The sequence below is a fragment of the Esox lucius genome, chromosome 11, assembly GCF_011004845.1.
Source record: "Esox lucius isolate fEsoLuc1 chromosome 11, fEsoLuc1.pri, whole genome shotgun sequence".
Lineage (NCBI taxonomy): Eukaryota > Metazoa > Chordata > Actinopteri > Esociformes > Esocidae > Esox > Esox lucius.
The window spans coordinates 46318584-46343033 of NC_047579.1; the positions used below are offsets into that span (position 1 = coordinate 46318584).

A 24450-nucleotide genomic window follows, 5' to 3' on the forward strand; every position below is an offset into this window, starting at 1 on the left:
AGGTCCTGGGTTGAGAAGGCTGGCTGTCAGCCTGGACTGGAGACTGCGATCTGTTTATCTGTGTTGTCTGGAAAAGTAAGTTTGACAATACAAATTGCCAGTGTTTGCGATTGTTATGAATAAGTAATTTCAGAGTATTGTTTACATTATTTTCAATCAAAGTTATATTTTCCCCTTATAACAGGCCTTGTGATGTGAGGTTACTATTGTGGAATAATGTAATATTTGAATGAAAAAATCTGCACTACATTTCTATTGACTTTTAGACATGCGGTCTAATGAAAAACGTAGCAAACATTCTGTCATGCACTTATTTGGGAAACATTTGTAATTAGTTGGCTCATGAATAACAATGGATCTGTAATGCTTACTTTACTTTGAAATTAGAAAACAAAGTCCTGATCTGATGGTTCCAAAGAATAATTTGTTATAGACTGCATATGTAAATGCAGATTTAGAGAGTTAAAATCAAAGATTTTTGATTGGGACCAGTGTGTTACATCCAATATTTATTCAAAATCCCAGAATAATCCAGTTAACTGTCCGGTAGTCCACAAATGTTGTGGTAGCTGTCAGAAAACAATAATGAAAAGGCATATGTGTTCAGATTAATCAATGAGCCAAAAACCAGCTGTGATTATCAGAGACTATAAAATAGAAAATGGTTGGATGGCCAGTTCCCTGAATGTATCAGTTTCCTTTCAATTGCAAAACCTCTCCCATAGAACAACAAAAAAATTGTGTCAGGAGCCAAAATTTTTTTTTGCCAAGAGTTCCTGAGGGACAACATCATCAAATATGCTGATTTCCATCTTAAGCAACAACATCACTCCATCATAAACTATATATACACACTACATATAGATGGTACACAGCAAGAATATCATGCAAGAAGTATAGCTCTGATGGAAACTTTTTTCCCCTTTCCCTCAAAACACTAGTAGTTAAAGAAAATAACATGTAATACAAAAAACACAAAATCATGATAACATTGTTAACCATTCAGTGCAGACATTCACTGAAAAAGGAGCAGTTTGTGAAACACAGGTGAATAGCTGGTGCTCCTAGACTGAGTCAAAGTCATCCACTAATGTTTCAAACAGCAGATCCACATTAGTTTCTTTGCACATCAGAATACTAGAACACAATATGTTGGTACACTTACACTGGTTAAAAAGTGTTGAAGAGTGTTTTTAAAGAGTGTACCCCAGTAGCAAAGTCTTCCAGTCCAAGAACAAAAGGGGAAGATTAGGACACTGCCATACAAATAAAAAAGGAGCGATATGCATGTAAATCTGTCCTTGTGCTGATCTTTTGTATTACTGTTCTGTATATGCTTTGTGTTTTGTATGTACCCCAGGAATACTATCTGCTGTTTACGCAACAGCTAATGTTGACCCAAATAAAAACCCTACAACTATGTGTACCAGAATGCACAAGATAATCCTCAATAAGAGTCAATCTTTGCCTCTGGTTTCAAATTTTAGGAGTAAAGGTAGATGCACCTGTCTGAAATTGTCTGAATTTTACAACATGGTACCATGTAAGTCTTCATCGGCTGTATACTCGGTATTCTCTCTATTCTCGGTCCTCTGAGCATGTCCGCCATGTGGCTGGATTTGACACCTTCCCTCGCAGCCCCTTCGTTTCTCACTAAGCCAGAGGACCACTTCACATTGGTTCCTCTTGGTATCGCAAGGCACCTGCGGTGCTCTCATCTCTCTGCCTCCATGGCGACGCTGGCTTGTTCACCGGAGGGCGGCTGGGCGACAGCACGGGGCCCCCCAGGGGGAGTCAGCTGAGAGGGCAGCTGCCTAGGAGTCCACGGGCCCTGCTGCGTCGGACCTAGGGCAGGGGAGTCCATGGCCCAGTTGACTTGAGGGGTAGGGGAGGTCGCCATGGAGGCAATGGGACTGCTGCTGTTGAAGCTCTCTGAGGCCTTAAGACGGGAGAACATGGCCATGGCATCTGGGAAGTTGGGAGGTGTTGCTGGTGTGTTGGCTGGAGTGTGCATCTGTTGAGGAGTCAGGCGTTAATAAGCCTTTTTGTAATTATCAGATTATTATGAAACTTTTGAAACACTTTTTGCCAAATTCTACATCAGATGTCAGGCAACACAGAGTACTAGAAAGCCATCAGGCATTGAGTGAAACATTAGTTTGATCAAATGTTTAATTGCAGTATTTTCATAAAAAGAGACGTTATGTGATTGTATCTAATTGTAATCAAGGCTTGGCATTGTTTTTGGTTGTGATCAATTTGCAATGTACATTTTTTTAATGGAATTATTGTAATTATGTTCTCACCCAGGACCATCCACTTGACCACAGACGAAATTACTTGCGTATTCTCTGGTCTACAACATCCTGCACTAAGCTTGCCCTCTCAGACTACAGACTGTAAGCTTGCTCTGGTACTGCCAAACAGGAGCCATTTACCAAAACCAACACCATGCCATGCGTATAAGTACTTGATGGAGTCCAAATGAATCATACCCTCCAGCAGGACATACAAAGTGACAGCAAACATGTTACAACTGTGAAGGCTACAAAACTATACATTTTCCCACCAGAGGAAACAGGTGCCCATCAGTAAAAATGCTTGCCCTCTGACAATGGTAAACATATACAGTATCTCAGAAAAGTACACCCCTCACATTTTTGCAAATATTTGATTATATCTTTTCTTGAACGCTGAAGAAATGACACTTTGCTACAATAAAATCCAGGTTAAAAACACTTCTCTTTTCACGTGCCTGCGACTGAGCACTTAAACTTAACCACAGTGTTTAGCCTTTTAGCGATCTATGTTTTTATCCCATTTTTAATCTTTATATGTTTTCTTATTGTATTTCTTATTATTATGATGTTTTCATTTGTTTTAATGTTTTCACTTGAGTATTTGTTTTTATGTTATTGTATTTTTATATTTTTTTTTTATGTATTTATTTGTAAAGCGCATTGAATTGCTTCGATGTATGAATTGTGCTAAATGAATAAACTTGCTTGCTTGCAATGTAAAGTAGTGAGTGTACAGCTTGTATAACAGTGTAAATTTGCTGCCTCCTCAAAATAGACATTAATGGCTGTGTGTTGAGTGATTTTGAGGGGACAGCAAATGTACACTTTTATACAAGATGTACACTCATTACTTTACATTGTAGCAAAGTGTAATTTCTTCAGTGTTGTCACATGAAAAGGGGTGTACTCACTTTTCTGAGATACTGTACTTCCTTAAAATAATTGACAATTTATCTTAATTTCATTAACAAGCACTGAAATTGGCACAGGAACAAAGAATCCTCACAAGTTCATCAATGATTAAATATTACTTGATAAGAATATAACAAATAACTGCAAGCCACCCCACATGGGTTTCTAAGATAAATATGGTGTCAAGAACAACACCAAAGACAAAGGAACAACACAGAAAAGGACTAAAAACCAACCATATTAACATTTACAATACGTAGCATGAGAATCAAGATTTCTGAAATGTAAACCTCACTAACACAAGAAAACATTCATATTCAAATCACTTATTTGATGCTGCTGTCGTAGCTACATGATACGTCTTAAACACAAAATGTAGAAATGCAAATTGAGGAGGTGTTGCTATCAGATAATGTGAAACAAAACGGCTACAGAATTACTTGCCTCACATGAAGCCTATTCTTGTAGGGAGTTGTTCCAACAAAATGAATTTGGATAACCCACATCCCAACCAAAAGACACGGATGAATGAAAAAGATAGATCCCACTTAAAGCCGCAACCAATGTCACCATAAAGGAACCGAACAACCCGGTGTTACTCCAGTTACTTGACAGAGTCCACGATCCCATATCTCTAACAAGATTCCCATTACCTTGGGTATCACCACCACACCAAGTGGGGAATAGATTTGTTCTGCAAAAAATTACCGTTGCTATTTTTATGCCAAACCCACCTTAGGTGTTTGCAGCCAAAATGTCTAATAATAAGAACCTGGTGCCAATCAAAGTTCCAATAAAGTTTAGCCAACTTCAGCTGCTGACGTTTCTGTCAGGCAATACATTTAAGAGATGTTTTGGCAGTGAGGTACTGTAACATGTAATTTTGGTTGCTGCTTGTAATTGTAGGAGACCCTAAGATTCAACCAACTGTGCATCTACTGTATGGATAACTGTATAAACTTTCAAACCATCCTCCTCAATGTATACTGGGGGAAAATACAGGTGTGTCCTTCTCATAAAACCTCCAGTTGATTTAAACAACTTAATTATTGCAATTATAGTGGACATGGGTATCTTCAGGAATGCAGAGGTATTTGTTTTACTGTGAATTAGAAATATATACTGTGACATGCAAACGAATACAAACTTCTGACAGATTCTCTGAAATTACTTGCTGAATAATGATTCAAAATCCTTGAGTCATTATCCCGAAATATTGTATAGAAGTGAGGATTGATGAAACAATGTGAGAATCTTAAATACGTTTCCTTTAACTCTGACCTGTTTTTAAAACCTATTAGACAGGAAGGTGAAAGGGGACAGCACTCTCACATTTCTATCCGATTTTAAAAAGAAAAGAAAGTATGCAATGAAAGGAGGAAATTATATCGGAATAACCGAGGAATCAGGCATTTGACCGCTCTTAACATTTTACACAATGTCTATGTGAGTGACAGTCAGAACCAGCTACCATAATGTCCATAGCCTGTCCAGAAATAACCACTAGCCCTTACCCTAAAGGGTCTACACACAGTCTGCATGTGATTTGGAGCTTGGTGGAATTTTACCGCATTGCTTATGCCTTACTCAAAATGTCAAGGGGGAAGTTGCTTGGGGTGGTTTCTAGACTGCCAGGATTCCACAATCCTTGGGGTTTGAGATGGAGCTTAATTTAAAAAACTTGAGACATTGGATGGAATTTTGTTTTTGCATTGCTGTACACATACCTATTTGCATCGGTACACACTTGACACACCCACAGCACCTTATCAGGCTTATCAGGTAGTTCTGCGTAAGTCTTGCACAGCAAAATCAGATTAGTAAATTGAGAAACACCAGAAAGGGTTGAACAATTGTGTTGCCCCTTTTACACCTTTTACACTTTTACATTTCCTTACTTTAATGGTGTAATCAATCACAGGTACTCAACTATTAGTGAGAAGGTTTGTCACATATTTCCTAGTGGCAAAGGGCCGGGATAGATTTAGTAATTTTTGTTGAAAAATAATAAAAATGTACTTTTTTTTTTTTTTAAGATTTAAAGCTTCTTTTCTTCATTTCTACACAAAGGGAACATTTTAAAGTATTTTCTTGATATTAACATGTTTATTTCTCACACCCTAAAGCCCTGTGCACACTGCCTGCTCACTAGCACTACAAAGATTAATGCAATCATTCATTTTCAACGAGAGCCAGCAAATCACAGTGACAGTGGGGGCGGAGCGACTCTCAGAGACAAAATCTCCCAGCGGCTGCGACAGTTGAGAATTCAGAAATGTTTAACTTAATGCAAAATTCCAACGAGAGGGCAGTGACAGAGTTTGGCGACTACCAACGGCAGGGAAGATGTCCTCTGCATCTTGAAGTCTTCTCTTTTCTACTGGCTGTCTTAAAACCTGCTCGCAAACTCCAAAAAAGATGAAAAACGTATTATTGCGTTGACCAGTTTCCCCATTTTTTATGATGCTTCTCTGGCTTCATATAGAGATATAATTCTAAAAATGGATTCATGGAAGAATGTTTTAGAGATTGTTGGGATCACAGTTGACTGATACATGTATAACGTAAAACAAGGTCAATTGTTATTTGAACACTGACAAATTATTGACTTGGCATCATGTTGATAGGTAATACATTTTTTCTAGTGGATTCACGCAAATAATACATACGTGTTAATAATTGCGGAGACTGAAGTTTCCCCTATATTGGCTGACTGGTTGTCTCTGGCATAAATAAGGAACTGCATAGTTGAGCGAGCAGGCAGTATGCACATAGTGTAACACTTCAATCCAGCATGTTAAGAATAGCATCCATGGAATAACTCTAGCTACAAGCATCAGTCATATCTCGGGGCATATTGGATTATTAAATAAGATTATCGAATTAGATTAAAAGAAAAATTAACACTCTTATTCAGAGTCACTTACAGGAGCAATTAGGATTAGGTACCAGTTTGTTTACCTTTATGGCTCGGGTTACTAGCCAAATGCTCTACAAGTCATGGTAAACATGTTAAAAACACAACTTTTATCCATTCTCTCAAACATTTTATTCATTAACCTTTTTTATCTATTCTCTCAGATTTTTTGTTGTTAATTCTTGACCCATCCATTCTTAGATATCCTCCACTTCAATCTGAGCTCTTTGTTTTTTTGGTCCCCAATTATAGGCAGCTGCCTGGCATTGCCTTTAATTGGGGCTCCAATTTAAGTAGCTGTTTTCTGACTTAAGTGGTGGATTATTGTTTGTGCCTCGTGCCCTTCAGTTCTCACTTGCTACCTCTCATTTTGTTTTTTTATAAAGACAAATTGAAGGAATGTTTGCCCATAACCTCTCTGCGTCTCTGGTCCTGTCTTCCAACCATGACAATCAGCAGCCATCAGTCCTGTACCAATGGCATGTTGAGTTTGCAAATCCAAGGTTATAATGTTAAAAGGCTAATTGATCATTGGAAAACCCTTTTATGTTAGCACAGCTGAAAACTGTTGTGATGTTTAAAGAAGCAATAAAACTGGCCTTCTTTAGAACCGTTGAATATCTGGAGCATCAGCAATTCTGGGTTTGACTACAGGCTCAAAATGTCCAGAAAATGTCCTTTCTTCTGAAACTTGTCAGTCTATTCTTGTTCTGAGAAAGGAAGGCAATACCATGTCAGAAATTGCCAAGATCTCGTGTAACATTGTGTACTACCTACACTGAACAGCATGAACTGTCTCTAACCGGAAAAAGAAAGAGGATTGGGAGGCCCTGGTGCACAACTGAGCAAGAGGGCACATACATTAGTGTGTAGTTTGCGAAACTGGCAGCTTAACTAAGTAGTAAAACACCAGTCACAACATCAACAGTGAAGAGGGGACTCCGGGATGCTGACCTTGCAGGCAAAGTTGCAAAGAAAAATCCTCAGACTAGCCAATAAAAAGAAAAGATTAAGATGGGCAAGACAACCCAGACACTAGACAGAAAGATTTGAAGAAAAGTGTTATGGACAGATAAATCGAAGTTTACGGTCTGCTTAAATGAGGAGAGTTATGTTTGTGATGAAGCAGTGTGCTGCTTTCTTGACGTCACAACTGACAAACAAATCTTACAGACCCTAGTTCTATCTCACCTGGACAACTGCCCAGTTATTTGGTCGAGTGTTGCAAATAAGGACATTGGCACATAAATGTTGGCACAGAACAAAGCGGCTTGTAGAGCCCTTAAAAGTACATAAAAGGACAAGCTTGGCAATCTCTCCTAGCAAGTAGCGAGATTGAGTTCAACATTCATTTTTGCTAGAGGTGCTGAAAGTGCCAAACTAGTTCTTCAAACAGTTAACACAAGTGACACCCTCAACCAGAGGTCTGTTCATAGTCCCCAAGTCCAGAACAGAGGATGGGAGGCACATAATACTGAATGTAACTCTCTGTGATTGTTAGTCAAGCTACAAATCAAATCTGAAAACAACACATCATTTTTACATTAAATTTTTTTTATTTACAGTGGATATAAAAAGTCTACACACCCCTGTTAAAATGCCAGGTTCAAAGATAAATCATGTCGGAACTTTTTCCACCTTTAATGGGACCTATAATGTGAACATTTCAATTAAAAAACAAACTGAAATCTTTGAGAAAAAAATAATAAAATCACTATAACCTGGTTGCATCAGTGTGCACACCCTTAAACTAATACTTTGTTGAAGAACCTTTTGATTTTATTACAGCACTCAGTCTTTTTGGGTAGGAGTCTATTAGCATGGCACATCTTGACATGGTATTATTTGCCCACTCTTCTTTGCAAAAGCAATCCAAATCTGTCAGATTGCGAGGACATCTCCTGTGCACAGCCCTCTTCAGATCACCCCACAGATGTTCAATTGGATTAAGGTCTGGGCTCTGGCTGGGCCATTCCAAAATGTTAATCATCTTCTGGTGAAGCCATGCTTTTGTGGAATTGGATGTGTGCTTAGGGTCGTTGTCATGCTGAAAGGTGAACTTCATCTTCAGCTTTCTAACGGACGCCTGAAGGTTTTGTGCCAAAATGGCCTGGTATTTGGAAATGTTCATAGTTCCCTCCACCTTGACTAAGGCCCCGGTTCCAGCTGAAGAAAAACAGCCCCAAAGCAAGATGCTGCCTCCACTATGCTTCACTGTGGGTATGGTGTTCTTTGGGTGATGTGCAGTGTCGTTTTTGCGCCAAACATACCTTTTGGAAATATGGCCAAAAAGTTCAACCTTGGTTTCATCAGACCATAACACATTTTCCCACATGCTTTTGGGACACTTTACCAGTTTTCTTCTCGTCTTTTCATTCATTTTGGAGGGATGTCCAGTTCTAGGTAATATCCCTGTTGTGCTATATTTTCTCCACTTGATGATGACTGTCTTCACTGTGTTCCATGGTATATCTAATGCTTTGGAAATTATTTTGTACCCTTCTCCTGACTGATATCTTTCAACAGTGAGATCCCTCTGATGCTTTGGAAGCTCTTTGTGGACCATGAAAATGTAGTCTCCTACATTTGATCTTTATTTGTGATTAATCAGATTCACTTTAAATGATGGCAGTTGTGTAATGAGTTTGAATGTGATTGGTTAATTCTGAACACAGCCACATCCCCAGTTATAAGAGGGTGCGCACACTTATGCAATAAGGTTATTGTAAGGTTTTTATTTTTTCCCCTCGAAGATTTTTAGTTCAATTGAATTGTTCCACATAAAAAGTGGAAAAAGTTCTGACATGATTTATCTTTGTCTCATTCTTTTACATCAAAATGTAAATATTAGATTCAAAAAATCCGATGAGCAGTAAGGTGCAATATATGCTCTGTCGAGACCCCTAACCTGGAAGGCATATAAACTCTGTATAAGCGTATAAAGGCATATAAATGTCAGTGTTGTTTACCTGGTAAGTAACATGGCACTCTACACTGAACAAGTGCTGTTGCCGATGGTTGTAAAATTGTTTTGGTGCCAATGTGAGATGTTTTAGTTGCTTCCCAAAAACAGATTTTTTCTTAATGCCTTTCATCCTTTCTTTTGTTTGTGGAAATGCAAGCATTTTCAGGACCAGACATCATAATATCACTGCTCATTACACTGAATGAGATGTCATCTTTAGACACCAGTAGCCACAGGGAATATTGGTCAGAGAAGTGTCCCACATTTTCATCTGTTAACACTATAAAATGTTTCCCCTAAGTAGTCTGGTATTATCATTGTAAATGTATACTTTTGTTATGTTCTACTATTGAGTATATGTACAATGGGCAAGCGAAAGGATGTGAGCGACTTTGACAAGGGCCAAATTGTGATGGTTAGACTGGGTCAGAGCATCTCCAAAACTGCAGCCCGGGGTGTTCCTGGTCTGCAGTGGTCAGTACCACTGCAGTACCAAGGATTATTATGTCCTTTTTTAGTTATGTTTGGACAACAGGAATAGTAGATGCTCCATCAGCTACGGATGATGCAGACCCTAATAACATATCAAATACCAAATTTGCTTTGGCCAAAACATATTCAGATATAATAACTGCCGTTCCAGGCAATTGGGCAATACAATTATGTGACCTTCTGGCTTATGAACAAGATTTGGCATTACTACTGCATCTGTTTACAAAACTGTACACCTGATAAACACTTCCAGGTATGTGTAGTCTGTGGTTATGTGGACACACGTTGTGGGACGTAGTTTGTGGCAGCTGCAATGTTCAGTCAGATGAACTGGCTCTGAACACATAAACACAGGAGACAGACCCTATTTTCTCTCATCTGGAACTGCAAAGTTGCTATAGAAACAGTCCTGTTTAATAGGGTTGGATCCTGTAGGAACTGCAGCGACAGAGACAGTACATAAGAGCTTGTTTTAGAGTTCGGCCTTTCTCAACCTTTATTCTATTGTTTATTGTTGGTTTGCCATATTTGTGCCTCAGAATAAACAATGGCAAACTGTACCCAGTACTAAAGCTCTACATCCTGCCAACCAGCATTGTCCATATGAAACAAATGTGCTATTGTCCACCAGGCAGTGAACTCTGTTCCAAGAGCATGTTTACAGACACATTTTCCATTCATACTGCATTAGAATGGATCTAAATGTAGACACTAAAGTTTAAATACCTATCACAAATACTACAAATACTAGGCAATAACTAGGGTAGTAAGTAGTACAGGAAATAGAAACTGTTATGAGGACTGTTTAGCATTCTTGATCCATGGCTACTACAGACCCCCTTAGTATCCTATAAACTGGCATCTTAAACATTAACTGGGACATTGTGATTAACCAAACGTCTACAATACATGTACATACTTCCTTTTTGCATTTGAATCATGAGGAATGTAATCATCACTCAGGCCTAACATCCCATATGCATGTTTTTAGCCAACCCTCACCTTAACTTGTAGATCAGAGGAAGGAATTTTTTGTTGGGTCGGATTACATTATGAAAATAAATTTGAATACATCCAATAGGCAACTATCCTAAGAAATAGATTGAAAATAATAATTTCATAGCTTAATGACACTGACACATAATCAAATAATGTCTCTTATTTGAATGTGTGAATACTAAGGTACATGTTTCCTAAGCTAAAGGTACTTAAGGGAATTTCTGGTGATATGGCTAAATTCTGACAAGAACATTTAATCCCAAACAAAAATAGAAAACATTGTTTGGTTTAGGTTTTTACTGAGCATGCCAAAACATACCTCTTGTTTACCACCCCTGTAATAGAGTGAATCTACAAGTTGAATCATATAATGTTCTTGGTCATGTGAGGGCCTCATGGGTCATTGGTTATAGCAGAATGGCACTGTTATTCAGAACGGTTTGACTAACTCACACACTGAAATAGAGGAAATTAAAACATCACACATCACATGACCGGCAGCTTACACCGCAGTTTTCTGTAGAATCAATCTCACCAAACTCCAACACAAATAGGTCAATGAGAAACCCTAAAGGAAGTCAATAATTAACCCACTGTGTGTTGTTGTTATTATGCAGCTAGAGATACATCTCCCTTGTCGGGAGTAAGTCTAAATATACAGAAGTGTCATTTTAAACCAGGGTCACACTGCTCTTCATAACAATACAACCAACATTGGCCACAGCAAGAATACTACAGCACTGTCAAAAATGACAGTTGTGATGTTTAATACGTGTGTGTACCAGATAGTTATCTTGGTAAACTTCAGTCTCTAGCTTGAGATGTCTCTACATATTTCATATGCAGTGTGTCTCGTATTCTTGGTCTTTCCACACAGGCCTGTTAGGGACCCAGTGGATACATACTATGCTTGTAATAATTGAATTGTCTACAATTTTCAAATGAATGGGATTCAAGCATATCTACTCCTGATGAAAAGAGATGTTTAATACCTGTGTGTACCAGATAGTTATCTTGGTAAACTTCAGTCTCTAGCTTGAGATGTCTCTACATATTTCATATGCAGTGTGTCTCCTATTCTTGGTCTTTCCACACAGGCCTGTTAGGGACCCAGTGGATACATACTATGCTTGTAATAATTGAATTGTCTACAATTTTCAAATGAATGGGATTCAAGCATATCTACTCCTGATGAAAAGAGATCACACCAGATATAATAACAATGTGGACGTTTATCATGTAATGTTTGCCCACATCTGGTTTACTGTTATTGTTAGAGAACTTTAAAAATAAAAGCAGAATTATAGGTGCAGAGCTACAATTCGATTAATTGTAAATGTTCCTTCTTGTTTTGAACTACAGCAATCTATTAAACAAATGGCGTAGCACCATGTATTGGTATAAATGCATCAATATGTTAACTACAATTGTTATTTGAATATTACATTCTTTTAATTTCTAGGCTGTTGTTTTTTCAATTAAATGACAGCATACCGTATGTATGTTTTCAATAGTAGGGAAATGGCATTGATGTAATCGTATTACAACTGTTCTATTATTTTGTTACTAACACTAAAACACTGAAAAGAGCATGTTACTACTGGATTTTCCAGAAAACACATGTTAAATCCGTTAATTCAAGAATAACAACAGAGAGAGTGAGAATAATGCACATGGCATTAGCCGACCTATCAGTATTAGAAAAATTGTGTCACATGTTTACTAAGGTAACAAACATGAGGGCACTACGAACAACGTGGCCACTGTGTTTATTTTCGTCAGGCTTGGTACAACATGGGGGACAAGGACAAGGGCATTACTTTTGTAATCATAAATGTTTCAGTAATAATAATAATAATAATAATGAATTTATTATTTATAATAATTATATAGACTATACTTACCATTTGATGATGGTGACTGATTGGAATATTGGATTCTTGAAAAAATGCACTTAATGCAGTCTATTGAATAAGAAAATTATATTAGGCACCAGTCCAACATGCGCAGCACATGGTTAATAGAACAAAATCGATATTTTAGCCCATGTTATGAAAATGTAACATTTTGTCACCACATTTAAGCAGCTAAATGCGCCATAGTGCTACACTTCCATTTATAACATTAGCCTATTGGGTTCATGACAGGGTGAACATCACCATTTTATTTGACAAACTATTGCTATTACATTAATTTGTTTATTATGGAATCTGAAAAAAATATTACGCTTTTAAAAGAGTCTTAAATATTAGTAGAAAAGCTGTTCATACCTCAAACTGCCAGTGTGCGGATTGTAAAAGCTGTTTGGCTTGGTCTGCCGCGCATCCAGCAGTCAGGACGAACTGATTTATCATAACTTGATGCTTTAGATCATCCATATTTTCTCAGTCGGACTATTCTAAAGCTTTTACTTTGGTTTGGTGATCAGTCCTTACGGTTATTTTCGATGGCATATGCCCTTCCCCTCATCCAAACATCTCACTCCGCAAAGAGAAAACCTAAATATTTACTGAATGAACTGTGTTGTGTCCTGAGCGCCACTTGATCGAAAGCACAAGAGAGCAATGCACTGGGAGGGGCCATCAGCAGTTCAAGTACAGAAATAACTACAAGTCCCTAACACCATGCAGTCATTGGCGTCATTTCAGCCAATCATACTTTACACTTTTGGACGAGGACATTGGGACAGACAGACAGACAGACAGCCAGCTAGCTAGCTACTTGTGTTTATTTTCAACAGCAAGTACACCAAGTTATCCTTGATTATATCGTTATTCTTAAAGTTAGCGTCACACAATTGGATATATAAGCTAACTGGCTTTTAACTCTGAAACGTGTTAATAAACTGGCCCTTAGCTTGGGCGATAAATACCATACTAGCTGGTTTTGAGCTATTTGCTACTACTAGCTAATTTACAAGTAGCTCTAGCGAATTGATTAGCTGGCTAGCTAGCAAAGTAACGCGTAGCTCGCTAACAACAACAAGGAATATGGGGTCGATTCTTAGTCGGAGAATCGCTGGTGTTGAGGATATTGATATCCAGGCGAATTCTGCGTACAGATTTCCACCAAAGTCAGGTACATAAAGCTAGCTACTACTGTTGTGCACTGTATTATTTTGTATTGACACCTTAACTCCAGCTCTAGTTTAGTTAGCTAGCTAGCTAAACAGTGCTCCATAATACGCTGGTACTGTACATTCGTTAACTGTTTGCCTAAATAATAAACCAATGGTCCGTAGTCAAGTAAAGGGATATCCGTTTTTTGGGGATCTATTGTTGTATTTCAGAGTATGTGTATACAGTACTAAGCTAAGGATTACCTCATCAATAACCTTTCCCATGCCCTTTTGAGCAGAAGTGCCCTGTTTTTTGTATTGATTATAATTTCGACAGGCTTTCTCTTCTAATTACATCTTCTATTGTATGGTTCGAAATATAGCAAATCCGAAGTCATAGTTACATTTGAATTTCTGTTTTTCAGGAAATTATTTTGCTAGTCATTTTTTCATGGGAGGGGAGAAATTTGACACTCCACATCCAGAGGGATACCTATTTGGGGAAAACATGGATTTGAACTTCCTTGGAAATAGGCCTGTGCAAGTAAGAAACAAAATTCTGCTGTATTAATGCCATACTCCTATCTTGGTCCATCTTGTATGTTTTATTCTGGTAAATGTACATTCTTTTTAACCCGTAATAGTTGTTTGCCAAACATTACATTCCCACTTTAATCATTTGGTAAAAATAAAATTATCTAACTGCATTTGAGCGGTTCTTATACTAGTTGTCATGTCTCACATTTGCTTAGTTCCCGTATGTGACCCCAGCACCCCATGAGCCTGTAAAGACCCTGAGAAGTCTGGTCAATATCAGGAAGGACTCTCTACGGTTGGTCAGGTAAGAAAGAAACCATGGTCTTATCCCCATCATGTTACTTTGAGGTTAACCTTTTATTCACAAGTGTGGTCTTTTAGTATTTTTTTTTTCTAAAGCACAATTATAGCTTTAGTGTCGTCAACTTATGTGATCTTTTTGTCTGTCTGCTTGTCTGATAGGTACAAGGATGACACTGACTCTCCTCTAGAGGAAGGAGGAAAGCCCAAGGTTCTGTATGGTGTGGAGTTCACCTTTGATGCTGATGCTCGTGTGGCTATCAACCTTTACTGCCAAGCCTTTGAAGAGTTCTCCAATGGGATGGCAGTGTAAGCTTTGAATTCAGAAACCCTAACATTTGCATGGATTAAAAAAGCAATAAAAATAAGCAACTAGTCTTCTAATGAGCCTGGCTCCTAAACATCTAAATGCAATTAAATATTTGACATTGTCATTTTATAATATATTGCTTAATTTTCTGAACCTGTTCTGTGATATTGATTGATTTACCTAGAACACAGATTGTAAAATAACATGATATGCTAGTGCCTGTAATTTCTGATAGCCAAAGTACAGCATAGGAAGGCAGTCTGCAGAAAGCAGACAGGGAACAGAGCAACCTTAGCAACCGCCAGTCTCCATGGATACGCAGATTGTCTGAAGGGGCAATGAATGTGATAGCTTTTGCTGAAGTTAGAGGATGAATACTTCTTCTTCGTGAACATAAACAGGGGAAATGCTGATATTGGTTTTATTTAAGTCAGATTAGCCTTTTCATTATTTCTGGTGAATTTCAACTGCATTTGTAGGACAGCAAAACGGGCTGTCTAATAAAGGACCATTATTGTCTGTGTAGGTATAACCCAAAGGATCCATCCTTGGTTTCTGAGACTGTACATTATAAAAGAGGTGTGAGCCAACATTTCTCCCTGCCTTCTTTCAAAATTGATTTCACCGATTGGAAGGAGGAGGATGTGAGTACCTGCCAGCACCAGCAGTCAGTCCAGTTGGTTGTCATTACCAGCTGACCGTTAATCAACATTTCTGTTCACACCTGTATGCTGTCTTCCTTTTACTGCTTTACAGCTGAACTTTGACCTGGACCGAGGTGTTTTCCCCATGGTAATCCAAGCTGTGGTGGATGAAGGGGATGGTAGGTTGTCTCAGCCACATGGTGAGATGAAATGTTCTCCAGATGTGCAATCAGGACTGTCGTAGTTCAAATCTTAACTGGCAATTGTCTTTCCTCTCGGTCAGAATAGCTTGTGCTACATGAGACATTCTGTATATAGACAGTGTAGTGCCATCGCTTATTAATTAGATGTTTTTTTCCAGATTGCTTGGGACATGCACATGTTCTGCTGGCAGCTTTTGAGAAAGTAAGTTGCCAGTTGTTGTCTTACAGGCCTCAGTGTTTCAAGGTGACTCATTTGCGTTAGTTACTTCATGCCATATACAATGATAGTTTACCCACCTTTTTGTTTTGAACTGACTATCCAGGCTGTGAAAAGGTTTCCTATTTCCTAACTTTCCTATTCTTTGAATTCATTTCTCTGTTAAAGGGGGTTAATCTAGCTCAACCTTATTTACTCTTATTTACCCTATGCACTACAAAAACGGTCATATGTTTCCACATATTAAATGAAACATGTTCAGTAGGCTAAACACCGTTTTGTCATTTCCAGCATGTGGATGGCAGTTTCTCTGTCAAGCCTCTGAAGCAGAAACAAATTGTAAGTAAATACCTGTCTTTTCTGTTGCTCAAAATGCCTGAATAACAAATACATTTGACATTAAAAACATATCTAACTTAATGTCCTTACTGTTTTACCTTCCATCTCTATTCCCAATGGGACTTCCAGCTACTCTGTTCTCCTTCCATCAGTGTGTGTTCGTGGCCTCATCTTGTTACTGTTTGCTTTATATAGGTGGATCGTGTGAGCTACCTGCTCCAGGAGATCTACGGAATTGAAAACAAAAACAACCAAGAGACCAAGGTTATTTCTCTAACTTGCCAACACCCTTTTAGATCCATACAGTAGATTAGTTTAAAATGACTTTGCAACAGGTGTTGCGTAATGCAATCCTTCCCACAAGAAGCACCTTATTACACATCTTTATATTCAAAGGTTTTAGACACGGTTATAAAATTTTTCTTTGCTGCATATTCATCACTCTAACAAATGTTTTTATGTTTTTTTTTTTGCCTGCAGCCATCAGATGATGAGAACAGCGACAACAGTAACGAGTGTGTTGTGTGCCTGTCAGACCTCCGGGACACCCTCATCCTGCCGTGCCGACACCTGTGTCTCTGCAACTCCTGTGCGGACACCCTGCGTTACCAGGCCAACAACTGTCCTATCTGCAGACTGCGTAAGGGGCCGTCTTTCCAGCTGGGATTCCATGCCTCATTTCCTACCGCAGCTAATAGGAAATAAACCTGCCAGATGGCCTTGTTTCAACGCGCAGAGAAACCGGCAATGTCTCTGTAGGAGTAGATGCAGTGTAGTCGCCGATTTACTAAAGGAAAACAGTGTAAAGTTGACATTGAAGTGGATATTTGTTCCTGTTGGACAATGCATAGTGTAATCCGTGTTTGGTCTGTTTCTGTCTGCAGCCTTCCGAGCCTTGCTGCAGATCCGAGCTGTGCGGAAGAAGCCTGGGGCGCTGTCCCCGGTGTCTTTCAGCCCGGTCCTGGCCCAGACCATGGACCATGATGAGCACTCAGTAAGTCAGTTTCTGCTCTTACACTGAGCGTCCGGTTGGCGGCGAGGATAGTTGCTCATTGTGCTTGTATTTTACTGAACTCCATGACTATAAAAATCCACACCCATTAAAGAAAATGACCTTAACTTACTAGTACTCTAGACTTAGGACTGATATTTTTGTCCCTCCAAGAGCGCAGACTCTGTTCCCCCCGGCTTTGAGCCCATCTCTTTGTTGGAGGCCCTGAACGGCCTGCACTCTGTGTCCCCCTGCATTCCCTCCGCGCCCCTGTATGATGAGATCAACTTCTCTGGGGGCCTAGGAGGGGAGAGCCGGACACTGGGCTCTCCAGATCACTCTGTGGACGGGGCTCTGCAGAAGGGGAAAGTCAGCAAGTCACCTGACAGGTAATCCAAATGCTGGATATTGTCAACCAATTATTTATTTATTGTTTACTTTGGGGCAGCCCTAATATGAATTGTGTGTGTGTGTGTGTATATACACTCACCTAAAGGATTATTAGGAACACCTGTTCAATTTCTCATTAATGCAATTATCTAATCAACCAATCACATGGCAGTTGCTTCTATGCATTTAGGGGTGTGGTCCTGGTCAAGACAATCTCCTGAACTCCAAACTGAATGTCAGAATGGGAAAGAAAGGTGATTTAAGCAATTTTGAGCGTGGCATGGTTGTTGGTGCCAGACGGGCCGGTCTGAGTATTTCACAATCTGCTCAGTTACTGGGATTTTCACGCACAACCATTTCTTGGGTTTACAAAGAATGGTGTGAAAAGGGAAAAACATCCAGTATGCGGCAGTCCTGTGGGCGAAAATGCCTTTTTATTGCTGAAGGTCAGAGGAGAATGGGCCGACTGATTCAAGCTGATAGAAGAGCAACTTTGACTGAAATAACCACTTGTTACAACCGAGGTATGCAGCAAAGCATTTGTGAAGCCACAACACACACAACCTTGAGACGGATGGTCTACAACAGCAGAAGACCCCACTGGGTACCATTCATCTCCACTACAAATAGGAAAAAGAGGCTACAATTTGCACAAGCTCACCAAAAGTGGACAGTTGAAGACTGGAAGAATGTTGCCTGGTCTGATGAGTCTCGATTTCTGTTGAGACATTCAGCTGGTAGAGTCAGAATTTGGCGTAAACAGAATGAGAACATGGATCCATCATGCCTTGTTACCATTGTGCAGGCTGGTGGTGGTGGTGTAATGGTGTGGGGGATGTTTTCTTGGCACACTTTAGGCCCCTTAGTGCCAATTGGGCATTGTTTAAATGCCACGGCCTACCTGAGAATTGTTTCTGACCATGTCCATCCCTTTATCACCACCATGTACCCATCCTCTGATGGCTACTTCCAGCAGGATAATGCACCATGTCACAAAGCTCAAATAATTTCAAATTGGTTTCCTGAAAATGACAATGTGTTCACTGTACTGAAATGGCCCCCACAGTCACCAGATCTCAACCCAGTAGAGCATTTCTGAAGGTGAAAGGGGGTCAAACACAGTATTAGTATGGTGTTCCTAATAATCCTTTAGGTAAGTGTATGTATATATATGTGTGTGTATATATGTGTGTGTATATATGTGGAGAGAGAGAGAGAGAGAGAGAGAGAGAGAGAGAGAGAGAGAGAGAGAGAGAGAGAGAGAGAGAGAGAGAGAGAGAGAGAGAGAGAGAGAGAGAGAGAGAGAGAGAGAGAGAGAGAGAGAGAGAGAGAGAGAGAGAGAGAGAGAGAGAGAGAGAGAGAGAGAGAGAGAGAGAGAGAGAGAGAGAGAGAGAGAGAGAGAGAGAGAGAGAGAGAGAGAGAGAGAGAGAGAGAGAGAGAGAGAGAGAGAGAGAGAGAGAGAGAGAGAGAGAGAGAGAGAGAGAGAGAGAGAGAGAGAGAGAGAGAGAGAGAGAGAGAGAGAGAGAGAGAGAGAGAGAGAGAGAGAGAGAGAGAGAGAGAGAGAGAGAGAGAGAGAGAGAGAGAGAGAGAGAGAGAGAGAGAGAGAGAGAGAGAGAGAGAGAGAGAGAGAGAGAGAGAGAGAGAGAGAGAGAGAGAGAGAGAGAGAGAGAGAGAGAGAGAGAGAGAGAGAGAGAGAGAGAGAGAGAGAGAGAGAGAGAGAGAGAGAGAGAGATCTCTATATCTATATATATCTCTATATATATCTCTAGTTAATAACCTTGGCAGATTAAATGGCGCTGGCTTGGCCTCTGAATTGATGGCTCATCACCTTGGGTAATGCCTGGCCCAGGGCCAGAGAGGCTCCTTATGCAAGTTAATGTGGTTATCTGTGGCCAGAGGTTGTCCCCTTCTCCTCTGTCCAGCACCATGCCACATACTGATGAGGCTGCACGTCCTTGGCAACCAATCCGATTGACATTGCTGAGTCGTGCCGACCCACAGGAAGGGAATACAGTGGCGAGTGTGTGTGTTCATGGGTGCATTTCTGTTGTCACCCGCAGCACCCTGAGATCGCCCTCATCGCCAATCCAGGAGGAGGATGAGGAGAAGCTGTCCGAGTTGTCTGACGCCCAGCCTCACACGCTGCTCTCCAGCAGCCCCGCTCCCACTGAGGTCACCGCGGCTAACCACGACCCCGAGTTCGCCTCCCCCGACGGTGGGTTCTGTTCCCGGGCTTTATCCGAGCTCTCCTCCCCAACTGCTGTTTGACTTGAAGTCATTGGTTTTTGCGACATCCATGTTGGGATGTCATGAGGTCAATTCCCGAAATATGTTACGTGAGCTGAAACACATCTAAATTGGGTCAAACATGTAGAAGATGGGAGCAAAAAGCTCTTGATACAGTTTTCCTGTCAGAGAAGTATTTTTCCCTTGTCTACCAGGCCTATGTCAACACGGTGTGTGATCAACAGCTTTGTGTCTTCATAATGGCATTCTGTATTGCAGATGTCCAGAACAGGAGGTCTGGGGTGTGTATCAAGGTTTCATTACGAGTCCTCCTCATTGGCTACTCATAGTGTGCAAAAAGCATTTATAGTCTGCTGGGACTAATAGTACTACGCTTTACCAATCTTCAAATGTGATTTTCCAAAGAAATAAGAAAAATTGAATATTTCCTCACTCCAATAACATTGGCGCTGATGTGGATTTACTAACTAGCTACAGGGTTTTAATAATCGTGTCCATTTTGTAATACAGTGTATTTTTCCTCACAATGGCGATAGCTAGCTATTGTTAATACATGTTGCTAGCGTCAGAAACAAATTCTAACAAATATTATTTGGCTCATAACCAGAAACTTGAGTGTAGGTTTTAGTAAAATCAGAAGACTTCAAACAGCAGGTGGAAAATGCTTTTTCCAGACTTTGTGTTGATTTTGCGCATTTAAGCCACCCGAACGACTGTAATGCACCTTGACACAGATTGTACAAGTCTCTGGAACTCTCCAGGAGGGAGGGAACACCATTCTTCCAAAAAAAGATTCCCTCATTGGGTGGTTCAGTTGGGTTGGGACCTGGTGACTGCAAAAGGCCAGAGCATTTGAGTCATATTTCCATACACAAACCATTCAGTGACCCCCCTCCTGCCCTGTGCATGTGGGCTTCATCGTCCCAGTATGGGAGGTAAGGTAGGAAAATGTATGCTGACCTAGTCTCTTCTCATGTATCGGGCTGTACAGAGGACAGGATGCATTCAGGAGGTGAGAGAGACATCCTCCAGGACTGTAGCAGTGAACACAGCAGCTTAACCAAGACAGAGAGTGACCCACCTGGGGACCTGTCTCTGCCAGGTGGGAAATCTAATAAGCCCCTGGCATGCGTGTGTGTCTATGTGCATGCATATGCCAGGGTATATGTTTGCCAGGATGCGAATGCTGACATCAGTTAAGGCATTAAGTTAATTGTGGATATACCACCTTTTGGCTGTTTTCCACTTTAATTCTCCATGGCTTTCCGTCTCAGTCCTCTGCATCTAACCTGTGTGCTGTTGTCTGTTCTCTGTTTCTGCTGTCCCTTCACCTGTCCCTTGCCTTGGGCAGCTGAAGGTCCTGAGGCCTGCTCTATTGGTATGGAGGAATAATTGTGGTATGTAGCCTCAACTGCACTGTCCACTTCTGCTCTTTCCCTGCTCTACTCAAAGAAAACACAAATGTTTTAAATTCTAGTTTAGCAGTGTTATGGTGTCAGCGCGACCCTGAGTATGCAAAATCTTAGATGCATCACACACGGGTCTCCGTCTGAGCGTTTGACGCTGATTGGATCATTCTCCTGGTGTCCAGGGTCGTCTGAGTCAACGGAGAGCCTGAAGAGTGAGAGCACCAACTGCTCCAGCCAGCCTCTCCTGTGTCCCCCCAGCAGCCTTCACATGGAGGATGAGCAACATGAGCCCTAACCCAGCCTGACTCTCCCCCCTGACCAAGTCCCATTTGTCCGCCCTTCTGTTTAAGCGGGTGCTTTCACCACGTCCCCCGCAGGGATTAAACCGTGGGTGAAAACTCCCCGTCAGCCAACGCTTACACCCATCCAGTCATTTCAAGGGGTAGGCAATGCACCGTTAGACAGTGGGGTGGAGAATTGGTACTTTAGCCACGGTCTTGTCTGCTCCGTCACCCATCGCTTCCCAGGATTCAGCCCTGTTGCTCTGCTCCCACTCTTCTGCTTTATTGGTCACCTGTGATGCCATGGCTTGTATCGATTTGAACGTAGTACTGCAAGCAAGTTGTCAATCCACACTATACCTTGATTGCATTACATAATACAGTTCGGCGTGTTTATTTGTGTTTGTCCATTCTAGGTGGGATTGTGGTTAAGTGGTGCAGTGGCAGACATTTTTATGCGCTGCAGGAATGTGGCAGAGAGCCTGGTGGGTTTATGTGGGCCAGAAAACCAACAACGTGCTGGTTGGAATCCTCACGCTAACAAGTTGGAAAGGCTTATGTTGCACCCATGAGCAAGACTCTTAACCCTAATTGCAGCTGTAATTTGCCATGGATGAGTGTGTCTGCAAAATGATGCTAATGTAAATGTGGAATTCCTGAGGTTGAGGATCACTACCCCAAATGGTGGTGCTAGAAGCACACTCACTTTCAATTAACTCTACTCTAATTATTGCTTGACACTAATTGTTTTAGAGTGCACTAATGTCATTCCTGTTTAATTCATCAGAATAACTAATAATGTTTTGTACATTTTTTTTCTTTTCTTGCTTCTTGTATGACAAGAGGGATGTTTTTGGAAGCAAACTTCCTTTTCCGAAACATTTCTAATCATTTTAAACGTTTTAAGGGCTTTTCATAGCCCTTGTCATACTGTAGCTAGAAGTCCAAGCATTTCATTCTTCAACCGTAAACATTTACATTTGAGTGTTTTTATAGTAAATTATGTGATACCCTATATATTATACTGTACTAGAATATTCTTTTGTAGTAATTTGCTAAATTGTATATTTGTGTATTATAGAAGAAAATCTGCTGATTCAGATAACAGGACTAGTAAGTATACAACTACTGTGTGTACATAGCCCAGCTTTAGACCCGACATCAGCTAAACACAAAGATAGATAGAGCCCTCCACAATCCAATGCGCTATGTTGACTGTATTGAACAAACCTTGTTAATCGCAGATCTCTGTACAGTTCTGTTGTGGCTTGTCATAATGGCATATTAATTGCCTTGCCGTGACTTGCAGTATCTCGAGGTTCATGTAGCACCATGCATATAGATCTCTGTGCCTACAATTAAGATAGAGCTTCTGCTTGTTGCATTGGGTATTATGTGTTTTTGTAAATGCCGGAGGATACAAATGTACGGGCCTATGAGTTTATTGTATTTGATTTGCAGTGGCTGATGTACAGAGCCAAAAATATTACCTTTATTTCTATACTTAATGCTTAAAGAGGAGGTTCCTTTCCTCAACCTGATGTTACATGATTCCTCAACTGAGGGTAGTCTATAGCTATAAGAAACGGTTTTCTTTAAACAGGCATTATAAATGTGTGTTTACGGCCTGTTCAACCTTGAGGAACACACCCCCATTACTTCCATATGTTTTTTTGCTAGCGATAGCTGAAGTTAGTTTATAGAAAATGGGGCATGGTTTGCTTTCTCTTGACTTCATTCCGGCTTCCTTTAGGTTGAGGAACCATCTAACATTGGGTTGAGTGAAAAAGGAAATTCTCTTTTAGTGAGCTAAAATAAACCTTATTCTTGTTATTAATAAACAATTGTTAAAACCAACTGTGCAGCAATTACATTTGTTTATTCCTTATATTGATACATATAATCAACAACAAAAAAGTACATAAACAATAGACTTTGTTGTTGTATGGTCTGACTTGTGTGCTATTATTTCTGTAAACCTTGTGTCCCAGGAGTAATAAACCTAATGCTTCGTAACCATTTTACTAATGCAATATCTTCAGACATGGCATCTTAATCATCAGGTTATGTTTTGCATGTAAGTTCGTTATTCAAGGGGCTTTTGGACTAGTAATGTTAATGTTTATGACTCAAATGATGTGCCATGCTTAACTTTGATGATACACCTGTGCCTTGTTTCTGTGTCTATTTATTCACCTGGTATCCAGGATTACACCAGATTTCATGATTCATAACCTAATATCTGTCCCTGCGTGTACAGCTGCATGTGAGTAACAATAAAATAAATATTATGTGGAATTCTGTTGATAACTGCATGTTTCCTGCTTGTTTTCCATTCATCCGGGATTAACTTGTATTTGGTTGCTCTTCCTGGTCAGCTTCCTTTAGGTTTTCTCACCAACCCCAGTTGTGACTAAGCTGGTTTCACCTTTCTTCCAGTTTATTATTAGAATCAAATAGATTTGGGTGTGAAAAAATTCCCAGCAGTGGTTCCGAACTCTGGTCCTTGAGTACTCCCAACAGTACCTTTTAAAAGGTTTTTAGCCTTCAGCCGTGAGTCAAGCACACCTGAGTCAACTTCTAAATTAATTATCTGGCCCTGATTGAGTTGAATTGGGTATGCTTGTCCAGGGCTACAACTAAAATGTGTGCTGTTGGCTGTACTAAAGCACCAGAGCTGGGATCCTTTGATTTACAGGATAGAAGCCCTCCTAGATCAGGGTTGGGCCATGTCCTACATTATAGCCCCAGCATGTGCATACAATGCATCTCGTTAGCATTCTCTGCAGTTATACCCAAATAAATGTATATATGTGCAGTCACTACGATCATATTATTTGTATGGAATCAGAACTGCTAATGAAAAAAAGTGTGAACATGTCCTCCCCACGAATGATGCAACCTCCAACCCCTAAGTCAGTTTAACAGTGTAACAATTT

The 24450-nt window shown here is 40.2% G+C and overlaps 2 protein-coding genes across 5 annotated transcripts; one reads left to right on the top strand and one right to left on the bottom strand.

Annotated features, from left to right (window-relative positions):
- Positions 1-489: 489 nt before the first annotated feature.
- Positions 490-13147, bottom strand: ubald1b (UBA-like domain containing 1b). The gene is made up of 3 exons (XM_010874877.4): positions 12856-13147; positions 12490-12549; positions 490-2014 (listed from the first exon to the last, which is right to left on the bottom strand). The coding sequence occupies exons 1-3, from the start codon at positions 12961-12963 to the stop codon at positions 1715-1717; spliced, it is 468 nt and encodes a 155-aa protein (XP_010873179.1). The 5' UTR covers positions 12964-13147; the 3' UTR covers positions 490-1714.
- Positions 13148-13283: 136 nt separating this feature from the next.
- Positions 13284-23821, top strand: mgrn1b (mahogunin, ring finger 1b). 4 transcript variants are annotated; one of them, XM_034295037.1, is made up of 16 exons: positions 13284-13663; positions 14069-14187; positions 14396-14484; positions 14643-14789; positions 15317-15434; positions 15547-15634; positions 15796-15839; positions 16146-16193; positions 16389-16457; positions 16674-16833; positions 17078-17187; positions 17359-17573; positions 19635-19789; positions 20813-20923; positions 21173-21218; positions 21413-21526. In XM_034295037.1, the coding sequence occupies exons 1-15, from the start codon at positions 13576-13578 to the stop codon at positions 21211-21213; spliced, it is 1602 nt and encodes a 533-aa protein (XP_034150928.1). In that variant the 5' UTR covers positions 13284-13575; the 3' UTR covers positions 21214-21218; positions 21413-21526. The 4 variants fall into 4 exon arrangements, with proteins under 4 accessions (XP_034150928.1, XP_034150929.1, XP_034150926.1 ...); XM_034295038.1 differs by having other exon boundaries at positions 13285-13663; positions 15547-15613; XM_034295035.1 differs by lacking the exon at positions 21173-21218 and having other exon boundaries at positions 13285-13663; positions 21413-23821.
- The last annotated feature ends 629 nt before the right edge of the window (positions 23822-24450 follow it).

What these genes read in the sequence shown, in the direction of transcription:
- ubald1b (XM_010874877.4), bottom strand. Translation starts at nt 12,963, where the DNA reads ATGGATGATCTAAAGCATCAAGTTATGATAAATCAGTTCGTCCTGACT. An exon ending in CCGCACACTGGCAGTTTGAG is followed by an intron (nt 12,550 to 12,855) that starts GTATGAACAGCT and finishes CTTATTCAATAG; the next exon opens with ACTGCATTAAGTGCATTTTT. An exon ending in TCAGTCACCATCATCAAATG is followed by an intron (nt 2,015 to 12,489) that starts GTAAGTATAGTC and finishes ACTCCTCAACAG; the next exon opens with ATGCACACTCCAGCCAACAC.
- mgrn1b (XM_034295035.1), top strand. Translation starts at nt 13,576, where the DNA reads ATGGGGTCGATTCTTAGTCGGAGAATCGCTGGTGTTGAGGATATTGAT. An exon ending in CAGATTTCCACCAAAGTCAG is followed by an intron (nt 13,664 to 14,068) that starts GTACATAAAGCT and finishes TCTGTTTTTCAG; the next exon opens with GAAATTATTTTGCTAGTCAT. An exon ending in TAGGTTGTCTCAGCCACATG is followed by an intron (nt 15,635 to 15,795) that starts GTGAGATGAAAT and finishes GTTTTTTTCCAG; the next exon opens with ATTGCTTGGGACATGCACAT.